The sequence below is a fragment of the Cydia amplana genome, chromosome 10, assembly GCF_948474715.1.
Source record: "Cydia amplana chromosome 10, ilCydAmpl1.1, whole genome shotgun sequence".
NCBI classification, from domain to species: Eukaryota; Metazoa; Arthropoda; class Insecta; order Lepidoptera; family Tortricidae; genus Cydia; species Cydia amplana.
Window position 1 is genome coordinate 459,402 of NC_086078.1, and position 12,250 is coordinate 471,651.

At 38.4% G+C, this 12,250-nt stretch overlaps 1 protein-coding gene across 1 annotated transcript; it reads left to right on the forward strand.

Moving 5' to 3' along the window:
- Nucleotides 1-114: 114 nt before the first annotated feature.
- On the forward strand, nt 115-9,014 carry LOC134651746 (uncharacterized). Its single transcript, XM_063506846.1, has 5 exons — nt 115-702; nt 5,208-5,875; nt 6,734-6,946; nt 7,980-8,115; nt 8,721-9,014. The coding sequence occupies exons 1-5, from the start codon at nt 228-230 to the stop codon at nt 9,005-9,007; spliced, it is 1,779 nt and encodes a 592-aa protein (XP_063362916.1). The 5' UTR covers nt 115-227; the 3' UTR covers nt 9,008-9,014.
- Nucleotides 9,015-12,250: the final 3,236 nt, after the last annotated feature.

Below are 12,250 nucleotides of genomic sequence, written 5' to 3' on the forward strand. Positions count from 1 at the left end.
TATTTATAAACTTATCACCAATCAAAATACAAACATTTATTAATTTATATAATTGCCAAATACTTTTTTGAGAATGGTCATATGACAGTGATATTGGCGGACAATTCAAATATGTAGAACACAAGATTACAAGAAAAGATAATGATAAGATAACACTTTAGTTACGGGCCGATAACTCGTTTGTAGTACCTTTTAGTCATGAAACTGTTGTTTATTGTGAGGAAATAATGGACAGTGGACAAAACCCTACCCCGAGGAGACCGGAAAGGCGTGAAAATGTAGCTGAGGACCTTCACTTGGATCGGGTGGTGGCATCGCAGCCGGAGATCGGCCCTACACCTCCTGATGGAGGATACGGGTGGCTAATAGTGTTTTCCGCCGTCATGTATCACGTCACGGTACCCGGGGTGTTGACTCTCTACGGCTTGATCATACTTAATGCCATGGGAGACTTGAACCATCAGCAAGACGAGCTGATGAGGATATGGGACATGGATATAGCTTTAGTGCCCGTGATAATGATAGTGATGAGGTTGCTCCTAGAGTCTTGGTGTCGTGCTGTGGTGAAGACGTTTAACATGCCGAGATTTATCGCTCTCTCTGGCCTGTGCTTGACTGTGGCCGGGATACTGTTGTCAAGTTACTCGACGGACGCAAACAGTAACGACCACATAATTAACATATTCTCCGGCATATTTGCAGGTACGTATTGTTATTAATTGGTCCATTGAGTGACTGATTGTAAGGTTTTATGGCCGGCGATGAATGGAACAATATGTTTCACTGCTTTGTTTACTTATCTGTACAGGTGTGGCGCCAAAGAGTAGTATAATAATGTGTGGCGCGCAATACATACATACCAATACATGTTATTGATCAATCAGCGATGATCTTAATATATCTATGGTTAGACAAAAGGAAATTTAGTCTGAGCATAGCTGAAATGATTCTCATTTAGTCACTTTCAGTGTTAGGTATCTGTTTTTTCCCGTTTATGGCGTTCAGGTATGCAACTAAGTAGGTCTGTAATTGATTGACTGAAAATCAGCGCTGCGCAGGCAATTTGTAATGAAATGACTGACGCAGCGTATGCTGAGCCCGTTCCTTTTGCCGCACAATTATTCTTATTTTTTCAATCCCTTTATGTTTTGTAACCTGTATGCTTTTTGTGTTGCAATAAATGGTTTCTTATAATGGTTTCTTATTGATTATTTTTCTTAGGAATAAGATTAGGTATGTTCTTAAGCAAATATGATTAATTGGGTGAGTAATTAGAAGAGTAAGAACTTGTCGTACTTTACCTAGCTACTTGCAACTTATAATAAGGCCACCTCCACAAAAAGGATACCTAGTTTTCGTGTTTCACAAACAAATGAAATACACCCTAGATATTTTCAAACTTAAAAAAAAAACAGACACACTAACACGAATTTAATGTGACCAGTTACAGTGTATACCTACTTACTGCCAAGAGTGAGTACCTATATATTATATTATTTGCTACCAAAGTATATATAGCTGGTCAACCAAATCTTGTCAGTAAAAAAAGGCGCGAAATTCTAATTTTCTATGGGAACGATATCCCTTCGCGCCTACATTTTTCAAAGCCGCCTTCAATGCCGTCTTTACCATAAGGGCACACGGGGCCCGTGCCCAGGGCCCCCATCGTCAGGGGGCCCCGAAGGACAATAAATTTCTCTCATATTTATATCCTCAAAACATTTTTGTCAGCCACGGATACAGTGATAAACTTAGTCAACAACATTGACATATTTGACAAAAATAGGAAACATGTAGTTCCACGTTTTCTTGTTGGGTTGTACTATTATGTTAATAATATATTTCAGTTCGCATTCTAATTTAGTAAACTACACCATCTAGCGATCACCCATGCAAACTACTCCGATTCTAAAGCAGGGATCGGATACCGGTATTTTTTGTATGGGAACGGAAACGGTATTTTTTCGTTCTTTGCTAATTACTTCATTTCTAATTGGGCAATCTAATAATACGAAGTCGTAACCTAAAAACACAACTGAGTGCTACATTTCGAGTATAAAATAATTCGAAAAATATGGTTATTTCTATGTTTTTGCAAAAAACCGGTTCCGATCCCTGTTCTAAAGTCAAGTTGCACAGTCTAAACAAGGCCTAAAAAAAAGATGTTGGCATTGTCTATGGTTGGGAATCCCCGGATGATATACGTGTATTAAACTTTCAGTCTGACAGAAGTTGGGAAGTCAATGATTTAGTTTCGTTTAATATACATTGTGTAAGATAATAGAAGTTTTGATTTGTTCGTATAAACAGTATTTCATTATGTCGAAAAGAACATATTTAAGTGGAGCACAAAAAAGAAAAAAAGTTATAACTCAAAAAGAAGTATCGGAGAAACTTCCTAAGCTTACTTCATTTTTTACGGTTGAAGAAACAAGTAAGCTGAGAGACTCTTCATCCTCATCACCTCAAGATAAAAATACCCCTGAATATCAACTGGAAAAAGAGGTTACGCTTACGTGTGACGAAGATGACAAGCACATATCAATATCAGATGCTGAACCCTCGACTTCAAGCAACTGTGAGTTAATAACTGCAAGCATGGAGGATGTATCTGTATCTCCTGACCTTAGTGACCCTGGTACGTACTGTGACGATATTTTAACGGAAGAAGTCCGTGATATTTGGATACGAAAAGGGCCAGAGTTTTTCCAAAATAAAAATTGTGATTTTTCTGAAACTTCTGCAAGTTTTGCAGATTCAAGTGGTAAAACAAAAACTAGATGCTTGACTAAAAATATTTTTACCCGTAAATTGACGAATGGCGAGTCTTTAGAAAGAAAATGGCTCCTTTATTCGCCTTCAAAAAAATCTGTATACTGTTTTTGTTGCCGTCTATTTAATACCACTGCTGGTACTGGAACTGGACAAAACTTGAGTTCTCCAAATGGATATAAAGATTGGAAGCATATAAGTAACTTATTGATGGAGCATGAGAACAGTTTACAGCACAGGCAATTTATGATGAATTATGTTGCAAGAGTGAAAACTACTGGACGAATTGATAGTGAGTTGCTATCCCAATACAATACAGAAATTAACTATTGGAAGAATGTGCTTAGAAGGATTGTTGCAGTGGTGAAATTTTTAGCTTCAAGAGGTCTTGCATTTCGTGGTGATAATGAGATATTGGGATCGCAAAATAATGGCAATTATTTAGGATGCTTAGAATTGATTAGCGAATTTGACCCATTTCTTGCTGATAACATACAAAACTACGGAAATCGTGGAAAGGGGAGCAAATCATATTTATCTGCAAATATTTGTAATGAATTTATTAATTTAATGGGACAGCGAGTTTTAATGACAATTGTAAAAGAACTTAAATCAGCAAAATACTACTCTATTAGCGTGGATTCTACGCCAGATCTGTCTCACGTTGACCAACTCACTTTCATCGTTAGGTACGTAAAAGACGGAAAGCCTATTGAGAGATTTATGCAATTTTTCCCTATAAATGAACATAGTGGGCAATATATAGCAGATACTATTTTAAACTTCTTTGAAAGCCTTGATATTCCTATAAAAGATTGTCGCGGGCAGAGCTATGACAATGCGTCAAATATGTCTGGAAAATACTCCGGTGTACAGTCAAGAATAAAAGAAGTTTGCGAATTTGCAATATACGCTCCATGTGCGGCACATTCGCTAAATTTAGTGGGTGTTCAGGCTGTTGAGTGTGTTACTGAAGCAGTAGCATTCTTTCAATTTGTGCAAACATTGTACAATTTTTTCTCAGCTTCGACCAAACGATGGAAAATTTTGACAGAGCATTTAGGTGCAAATAGAGTCCTGCAGTCTCTTTCGGAAACTAGGTGGTCTGCACGTGCCAATGCCATTAATGCTTTGAAACATGGTTATTTAAATATTTCTGAAGCATTGTCCTCAATCGCAAGTGACAGAAATCAACCAGGAGACACGAGAAACGAAGCCCAAAGCCTAGCAAAAAAAATGGATAAATTTGAGATTCTTCTTCTAACGGAAATTTGGAATGATCTTTTAGGAATTATGAATAAAACGAGTCTAAGTTTACAGAATAGCACTATAACCATGGACGTTGTAACAAAACTTTACGAATCGTTGATCAGTTATGTCAATGACGCACGCAATAATTTTGATCAGTATGAAACGGCTGCTAAAGAAAAAAACCCTGACGCTGACTACAAAGATAAATTTGAAAGAATAAGAATTCGCAGCACACGAATCACTTTTTTTGAAGGATCATCAGAGACTACACAGTTGAGAGGCAAGGAAAAGTTTCGTGTAGATACTTTCATTCCCATTATTGACACGTTAATAACACATTTAAAAATACGTTCGGCAGCATACCAAGAAATCGGTAATCGATTTAGTTTTCTTTGTCAGTTGACAAAAATCGAATCTGGCGAGTTGACCAAAAAATGCAAAGAAGTTGCAGAATTTTATCATGAAGATATTAATGCATATGAGTTCAAAACAGAATGTTTTCATTTAAGTCAATATTTAAAAAACACAGCAATGCAATCAGCGGATTTAAATATCTCTACCTTACATAAACTAATAAAGTCAGATAAATTAGAAGAAACTTTTCCCAACGTTGAAATTGCTGCAAGAATATTCCTTTGCCTAATGGTTACCAATTGCAGTGGAGAGCGGTCATTTTCGCGGCTTAAGAGAATAAAAAATGAATTGCGAACAACAATGTTACAAGAACGACTAACTAACTTGTCAATTATGTGCATAGAAAATGACATCCTTCAAAAAATGGACTTTGAGGGTATAATAGAAGATTTTGCTCAACAGAAATCGCGAAGGACACCATTATCGCAAGCGTACCATCAAAAAGAATAGTGCAGCAGCCTACTAATATTATTAATGACACATTATATTGTATATTTGATTACCAATAATAAATATTAAATCATAGTAGAAAAAAGTTAATATAATTAGTTTTCTTTACTTTCCAAAGGGGCCCCAAATTTATGTGTGCCCAGGGGCCCCAGCATAGTTAAAGACGGCCCTGGCCGCCTTTTTCTACTGTCAAGTACTGGTTGACCAAGTATACCTATGACAAATCTTTAAATCTAGTTTTAGTATGAAACTTGATGAAACAAAAGAACTTTGCCAAGCCCATTCAATCATAAATTAAATAACCAACCTCTACACTACAGGCGCGGGCTGCGCGCTGACCGGTCAGCAGATCGAAGTCATCATCACCCATTACTTCCGCGAGCGCCTCACCACGGCCCAGCGCCTCGTGCGCATGGCTCCCTCCGTCGGGAACTGCCTCGCGCCCATCCTCGTCGGCCGCCTCTGCACCACCTATAACGACGGCTACGTCGTCGTGATGATATACGGCGCAATACTCATGCAGAACTGCTTCTTCCTCGCCTCTTTCACTCGTCCTGTCTACATCGAGAGAGTCATCAGAAACACTTACAACATGCTCCGCGACGCCGTTGAAGACGATGATGAAGTTATCTTTTCTCACCAGAGACAAGACCCGGAGAGAGATGTCCAACCACAGGCCAGCACTCAGCAAGATGACGATGCTACCGATGTTGTAGTGTTCAAGTCTAAGAAAAACGCAAAGGAGATAGTAGATCCAGCGATTCAATACAGAGAAAAGACAGTCACTGTATCAAATCAGCAGAACGAGCCGAGATTTTCGTCGGACTTCAGCGAGATTCTGGCGGCGTCTACGAACCGGTTTTCTTCTGATTTCGGGAGCCTGGATGTTGCCAGCTATGGGAGGGTGAGCGGGTATCGGGAGTTGGAGAGTATCGACAGGAGCCAGCCGCAGCCGCTGTATCGAGAGACGACGGAAGCGCCAGGCCAGGTAGTTTTCATATTTTTATTTATTAAACTCGTAGGCTATAATTTTAAACGCTAAACTCTACACTTACTCACACAACTTAGCTGTCACCACGTCGTAGAGTACCTACTTAAAATTTTTAGGTTGATAAATAATTTTTAAATCAACCACAGTAGGCCAATCAACCACAACATCCACAACCATTTATTGGTAGAGTCTGTGCGGAAAGAGAAGAATCGTGGAACGTATGGAGCCCAATACATTCCACGACTCTTCTCTTTCCGAACAGACTCTAACATCAGGTGATCCGTAGTTCTTATGTTGAAGGTTTTCTAGAGATATTCTGTTTTCCGGTGTGCAGTCAAAGTTTCGTAAAAGTTTTTTTCCATCATCCCGGTTTTGCTCGTATGCCTAAGCTAAGCAATATCTATTAAAAGCTTATTGGACTAGAATTACGGTATCAGCGTAATTCGTCCCATTCGTTTTTCGTTCATTTCTTATGTCCGTCTCATTCTGTGTTCGTCACTCATTCTTTATTCGTCTCGATCGCTATATGTCCCTATCGTCTTAAGTACAATTATGTAACCTGTCTCTTTCTTAACAAGTCTTTTTCGTTTTTCGTCACGGTCTTCCTAGGACTATGTCTTTGTTTGTGTCTCTCTTTTTTGGTATCATTCGCACTTTATCTTTAGTCACTTTCGTTATTCGTCTCAGGTTACATAATTGTACTTAAGACGATAGGGACATATAGCGATCGAGACGAATAAAGAATGAGTGACGAACACAGAATGGGACGGACATAAGAAATGAACGAAAAACGAATGGGACGAATTACGCTGATACCGGAATTACCTACAGAATAAACACTATGTTCCTCGCCAGAGCGTGTTGTTCGGCGCCGAGGTCTCCCCGGGCACGGCGCGCCGCACCGCCTCGCTCCGCAAGAACATCATCACCGTCGCCAACATGCTGCTGGACCTCAACTTCTACCTCTATGCTCTCTTGCACCTCACCACCACTACCTCTATCTTCGTGCTGGGGGTGTGGTTCGCGCCGCTGGTCAAGGCCAAAAATGCCAGCATGAACATTTGGGGGGCTAGTATCTTCCACCATCATTTATTACCTAATATAGGAAATGAGCCGAGGCCTCGTTTGCGCTGTCTCGGCTTGCTTTCTCGTGAGAACCTCCGAATGGTATGCCACGCGTATGTGAACTCTATCCTTGTGTACGGTATTGACCTTTGGGGGTTGGCAGCCGACAGGGATAGAGTTTTCATACTGCAGAAGAGAGCTGTTAGGATGTTGGCTGGGGTGCCGCCGTTCACTCCAACTGAAGAGTATTTTCGTGAATTTAAAATTCTAACAGTTATACATTCTTGAGGTAGCGAAATATATGTATAAGCACAAGGGTGATTTTGTTATGCGTCGACCTGATCAAAGGCAAACTGATCGTGATATTAAATCTGTCTTTGTCAGGCTCGTAAAATCGTCCAACTCGTTGGGGGTAGTTGGTGTTAGAATTTATAACAGCCTGAGCCGTGACATAAAAGAGGCGGCTTCTTATGAGCTATTTGTTAAAATGTTAAAGGACTTTTTGATTGACCGGGCGTTCTACACGGTGAAAGAATTTTATAGTAAATTTAATGTAAAATGATTTCTTTTTTATATTCTAGACATTTGTATTTTTTTGGTTGATGGTTTTAATTGACATTTGTATATATTATATATTAGGTAGGTACTGTTTTGATATTTTGTACATATTACTTTTAATTTAGTGTAAGTCATGTATTTTTTAATTTTAATTTTATTTTTAATTTGTATTATCTGGGTGACCGAGCTTCGCTCGGAAAACATATAAAAAATGCGCGTTTTCCCAGAGATAAGACCTAGCTAGATCGATTTTTCGCCCCCGAAAACCCCCGTATAGCAAATTTCATCGAAATCGTTAGAGCCGTTTCCGAGATCGCCGAAATATATATATATGTAAATAAATAAATAAATAAACAAGAATTGCTCGTTTAAAGGTATTAGATTTTATATTTTGACATGTGTTTTTGACATTAAAGATATTGAATTGAATTGAATGAAAGACAAAAAGATTGTTGGAACTGACCATTTGCTATCGCAGGTGTCAACGCTGATGGCGGCGGCGCACGGAGCGGCCCTCTGCTTCATAATGCTGTGCGTGGTGCTGCCTAAAGCCATCCACGAGAAAGCGCGCCTCTGTACCATCTTCTGCATAGCTGGTGCAATGGGGTTCTATGGTGAGTCACCCTTTCTTCAAAATAGGTTTTCCTAGGATAGCGGTGCCGTCATATAGCGGCCGTCTCCATACTAAATAATACGGCTAAATATGGATGTCATAGTATTTGTATGGAGACGGCCGCTATATGACGGCACCGCTTTCGGAGGAAACCAAAGCTTTACCCCTCTGTCCCGAGTTAGATATCCCTTTTGAATGTATAATACTCCCCCCCACCCCCCTCCCAATAATAGATCCCTTAAGCTTTGGTTTCCTCCGAAAGCGGTGCCGTCATATAGCGGCTGTCTCCATACAAATACTACGACATCCATATTTAGCCGTATTATTTAGTATGGAGACGGCCGCTATATGACGGCACCGCTATCCTAGGAAAACCGATCTTTAATAGAGCGATAAGTTCGCCTTTGTACATTGTACTTATACTTTCTTTTTAATTGTATCTTAACCTGTCTTATGTACAATAAAGTGTTTACATACATACATACCTACAATAAATATTTTTAAGTTAAGATTAGTAGTTAAGTTTAGTATGTAATACAATGTCTTTTTACTGAAATAAACAGTTTAAATTTTTAATTTTTTTTTTTAATACTTGTGTCTTTCCAGGCGTCACCCTCTCGACCAACAAAAGCCTCCTCCTCATCTGGTGCATGTTGGCCAGCTTCTCCACCGCGGCCACCAGCATCATCCAGCAGCCGCTCTACAACAGCACCCTCAACGAGTTCGACACCACCGCGACCACCACGGCCGCCAACGTCATCGCCGCCATATTTCTGCTCGCCTGGTCTTTAAGCAGGAACTATGCGTATGTGGCGTGTTTTGAGACTGCTGCAGTACTGCAGGTGGTTACTGCAGGAGTGTTTTTAGCTTCGTCTTTTAGGAGAAGGCGGTGATTTTCATTATTTAACTCTTACTTTAAGTGTTAACACGCCCTTTTCATGACCTCTTATTATACTTAGAACAAAGTCTACATTTAAATTTTCTACAAGAAAAAGTCTAATAGGCATTACAAAATAAATTAAAAACTTTGAATCACTGAAGAGTCTTTGAACTGACTTTACATGAGCTTCAGACTACAAATACAACAGCACCCTCAACGAGTTCGACACCACCGCGACCACCACGGCCGCCAACGTCATCGTCGCCATATTTCTGCTCGCCTGGTCTTTAAGCAGGAACTATGCGTATGTGGCGTGTTTTGAGACTGCTGCAGTACTGCAGGTGGTTACTGCAGGAGTGTTTTTAGCTTCGTCTTTTAGGAGAAGGCGGTGATTTTCATTATTTAACTCTTACTTTAAGTGTTAACACGCCTTTTTCATGACCTCTTATTATATTTAGAGCACAATCTACATTTAAATTTTCTACAAGAAAAAGTCTAATAGGCATTACAAAATAAATTAAAAACTTTGAATCACTGAAGAGTCTTTGAACTGACTTTACATGAGCTTCAGACTACAAATACAACAGCACCCTCAACGAGTTCGACACCACCGCGACCACCACGGCCGCCAACGTCATCGTCGCCATATTTCTGCTCGCCTGGTCTTTAAGCAGGAACTATGCGTATGTGGCGTGTTTTGAGACTGCTGCAGTACTGCAGGTGGTTACTGCAGGAGTGTTTTTAGCTTCGTCTTTTAGGAGAAGGCGGTGATTTTCATTATTTAACTCTTACTTTAAGTGTTAACACGCCCTTTTCATGACCTCTTATTATACTTAGAACAAAGTCTACATTTAAATTTTCTACAAGAAAAAGTCTAATAGGCATTACAAAATAAATTAAAAACTTTGAATCACTGAAGAGTCTTTGAACTGACTTTACATGAGCTTCAGACTACAAATACAACAGCACCCTCAACGAGTTCGACACCACCGCGACCACCACGGCCGCCAACGTCATCGTCGCCATATTTCTGCTCGCCTGGTCTTTAAGCAGGAACTATGCGTATGTGGCGTGTTTTGAGACTGCTGCAGTACTGCAGGTGGTTACTGCAGGAGTGTTTTTAGCTTCGTCTTTTAGGAGAAGGCGGTGATTTTCATTATTTAACTCTTACTTTAAGTGTTAACACGCCTTTTTCATGACCTCTTATTATATTTAGAGCACAATCTACATTTAAATTTTCTACAAGAAAAAGTCTAATAGGCATTACAAAATAAATTAAAAACTTTGAATCACTGAAGAGTCTTTGAACTGACTTTACATGAGCTTCAGACTACAAATACAACAGCACCCTCAACGAGTTCGACACCACCGCGACCACCACGGCCGCCAACGTCATCGTCGCCATATTTCTGCTCGCCTGGTCTTTAAGCAGGAACTATGCGTATGTGGCGTGTTTTGAGACTGCTGCAGTACTGCAGGTGGTTACTGCAGGAGTGTTTTTAGCTTCGTCTTTTAGGAGAAGGCGGTGATTTTCATTATTTAACTCTTACTTTAAGTGTTAACACGCCCTTTTCATGACCTCTTATTATACTTAGAACAAAGTCTACATTTAAATTTTCTACAAGAAAAAGTCTAATAGGCATTACAAAATAAATTAAAAACTTTGAATCACTGAAGAGTCTTTGAACTGACTTTACATGAGCTTCAGACTACAAATACAACAGCACCCTCAACGAGTTCGACACCACCGCGACCACCACGGCCGCCAACGTCATCGTCGCCATATTTCTGCTCGCCTGGTCTTTAAGCAGGAACTAGTGTATGTGGCGTGTTTTAAGACTGCTGCAGTGTTGCAGGTGGTTACTGCAGGAGTGTTTTTAGCTTCGTCTTTTAGGAGAAGGCGGTGATTTTCATTATTTAACTCTTACTTTAAGATTACAACTACGTGATATGTGTTAACACGCAATTTCATGACCTCTTATACTTAGAGCACAATCTACATTTAAAATTTCTACAAGAAAAAGTCTAATAGGCATTACAAAATAAATTAAAAACTTTGAATCACTGAAGGACTTTACATAGCCTCAGAGTACAAATCATGTTACTGATTATACTAATATTACGATATTTAACGTTTTTCTAACTATTCCGTTGTAGGTAAGTCTGTTCGGAAGAATCGTGGAATATATTGGGCCCCATACATTCCACGACTCTTTGCTTTCCGCACAGACTCTAGAAATGTGTTTGATTATTACTACCTAATAGGTATAGTGTTAATTTTAAAAATAATTTAAATAAGTTATTGTTAAATTATATTGAACAAGTTACCCTTATACATATATGTACAATGTTATTTTGCTAAGGGTCAACTTTTATTTGACAAATAAACTTATTGATTATCCATCACAACCGAATACACTTTTAATTTTTTTATTTGTGACTTTAAAAGTAAGTATACTACTTAAGTGTGTTGAAATATGTAATTCAATATTGCCATATATTACCTACAGTATTCACGTAGACTTAAAACAAAGAAATAATTTGTATTAACGTCTTTTATTAGTTCATAAGAGATCAAATCGTGTTTATAACATTACTGATGTCGGTAAATAAAATATTTTATATTTTACATGTCTATTGAATTCATTTCACATACATTTGTGTTTACTCCTGTAATTTAAAATAACAATTAATCCATATTAAACACTATAATGCTTATTCTTTCGTAACAAAATATATTTTAGAAGTAGGTATACCGTGTGCTCCAAATAAAAAAGAACCTTGTGTACTTTTGCTTAAGGTCGAAAATGGTTTGTACAGACAACGTCAAAATTGTGACAGTAAAATATTATTATTGATGTTTGACGTATGCCATTTAAAATCGAGACAGTTAGGTACATGAATGAGTTAACTATTACAACAAATAAAATGAAATTAAATCTTTAAATATAAAGTGTAGCCGAAATGCATTACGTACCTACAATACCAAAGCACAAACGTGGTACATAACATTTCTGACACATTACGATTTCACACTTTTATATAATTAAACTTAATAGCCTTTAATAGTTAGCAACTAAAATAATTAAAAATAAACTAGCACATTTCACAAATCATAAGATTATTTTTTTAACAAGCATATGTACCAATACTTTAATAAATAGTTGCCGATAATGATAAACATAACTAAATACCTACAATTATAATTTATGATAGTCTTTCTCCAAACTAAATTTAATGTAAAGTATGAAACAAG

Bases quoted from the DNA above. Each gene is read 5' to 3' on its own strand.
- LOC134651746 (XM_063506846.1), top strand. From the start codon at position 228: ATGGACAGTGGACAAAACCCTACCCCGAGGAGACCGGAAAGGCGTGAA. The intron at 6,947-7,979 runs GCTAGTATCTTC...TTGCTATCGCAG, and splicing joins CCAGCATGAACATTTGGGGG to GTGTCAACGCTGATGGCGGC. The intron at 8,116-8,720 runs GTGAGTCACCCT...GTGTCTTTCCAG, and splicing joins TGGTGCAATGGGGTTCTATG to GCGTCACCCTCTCGACCAAC.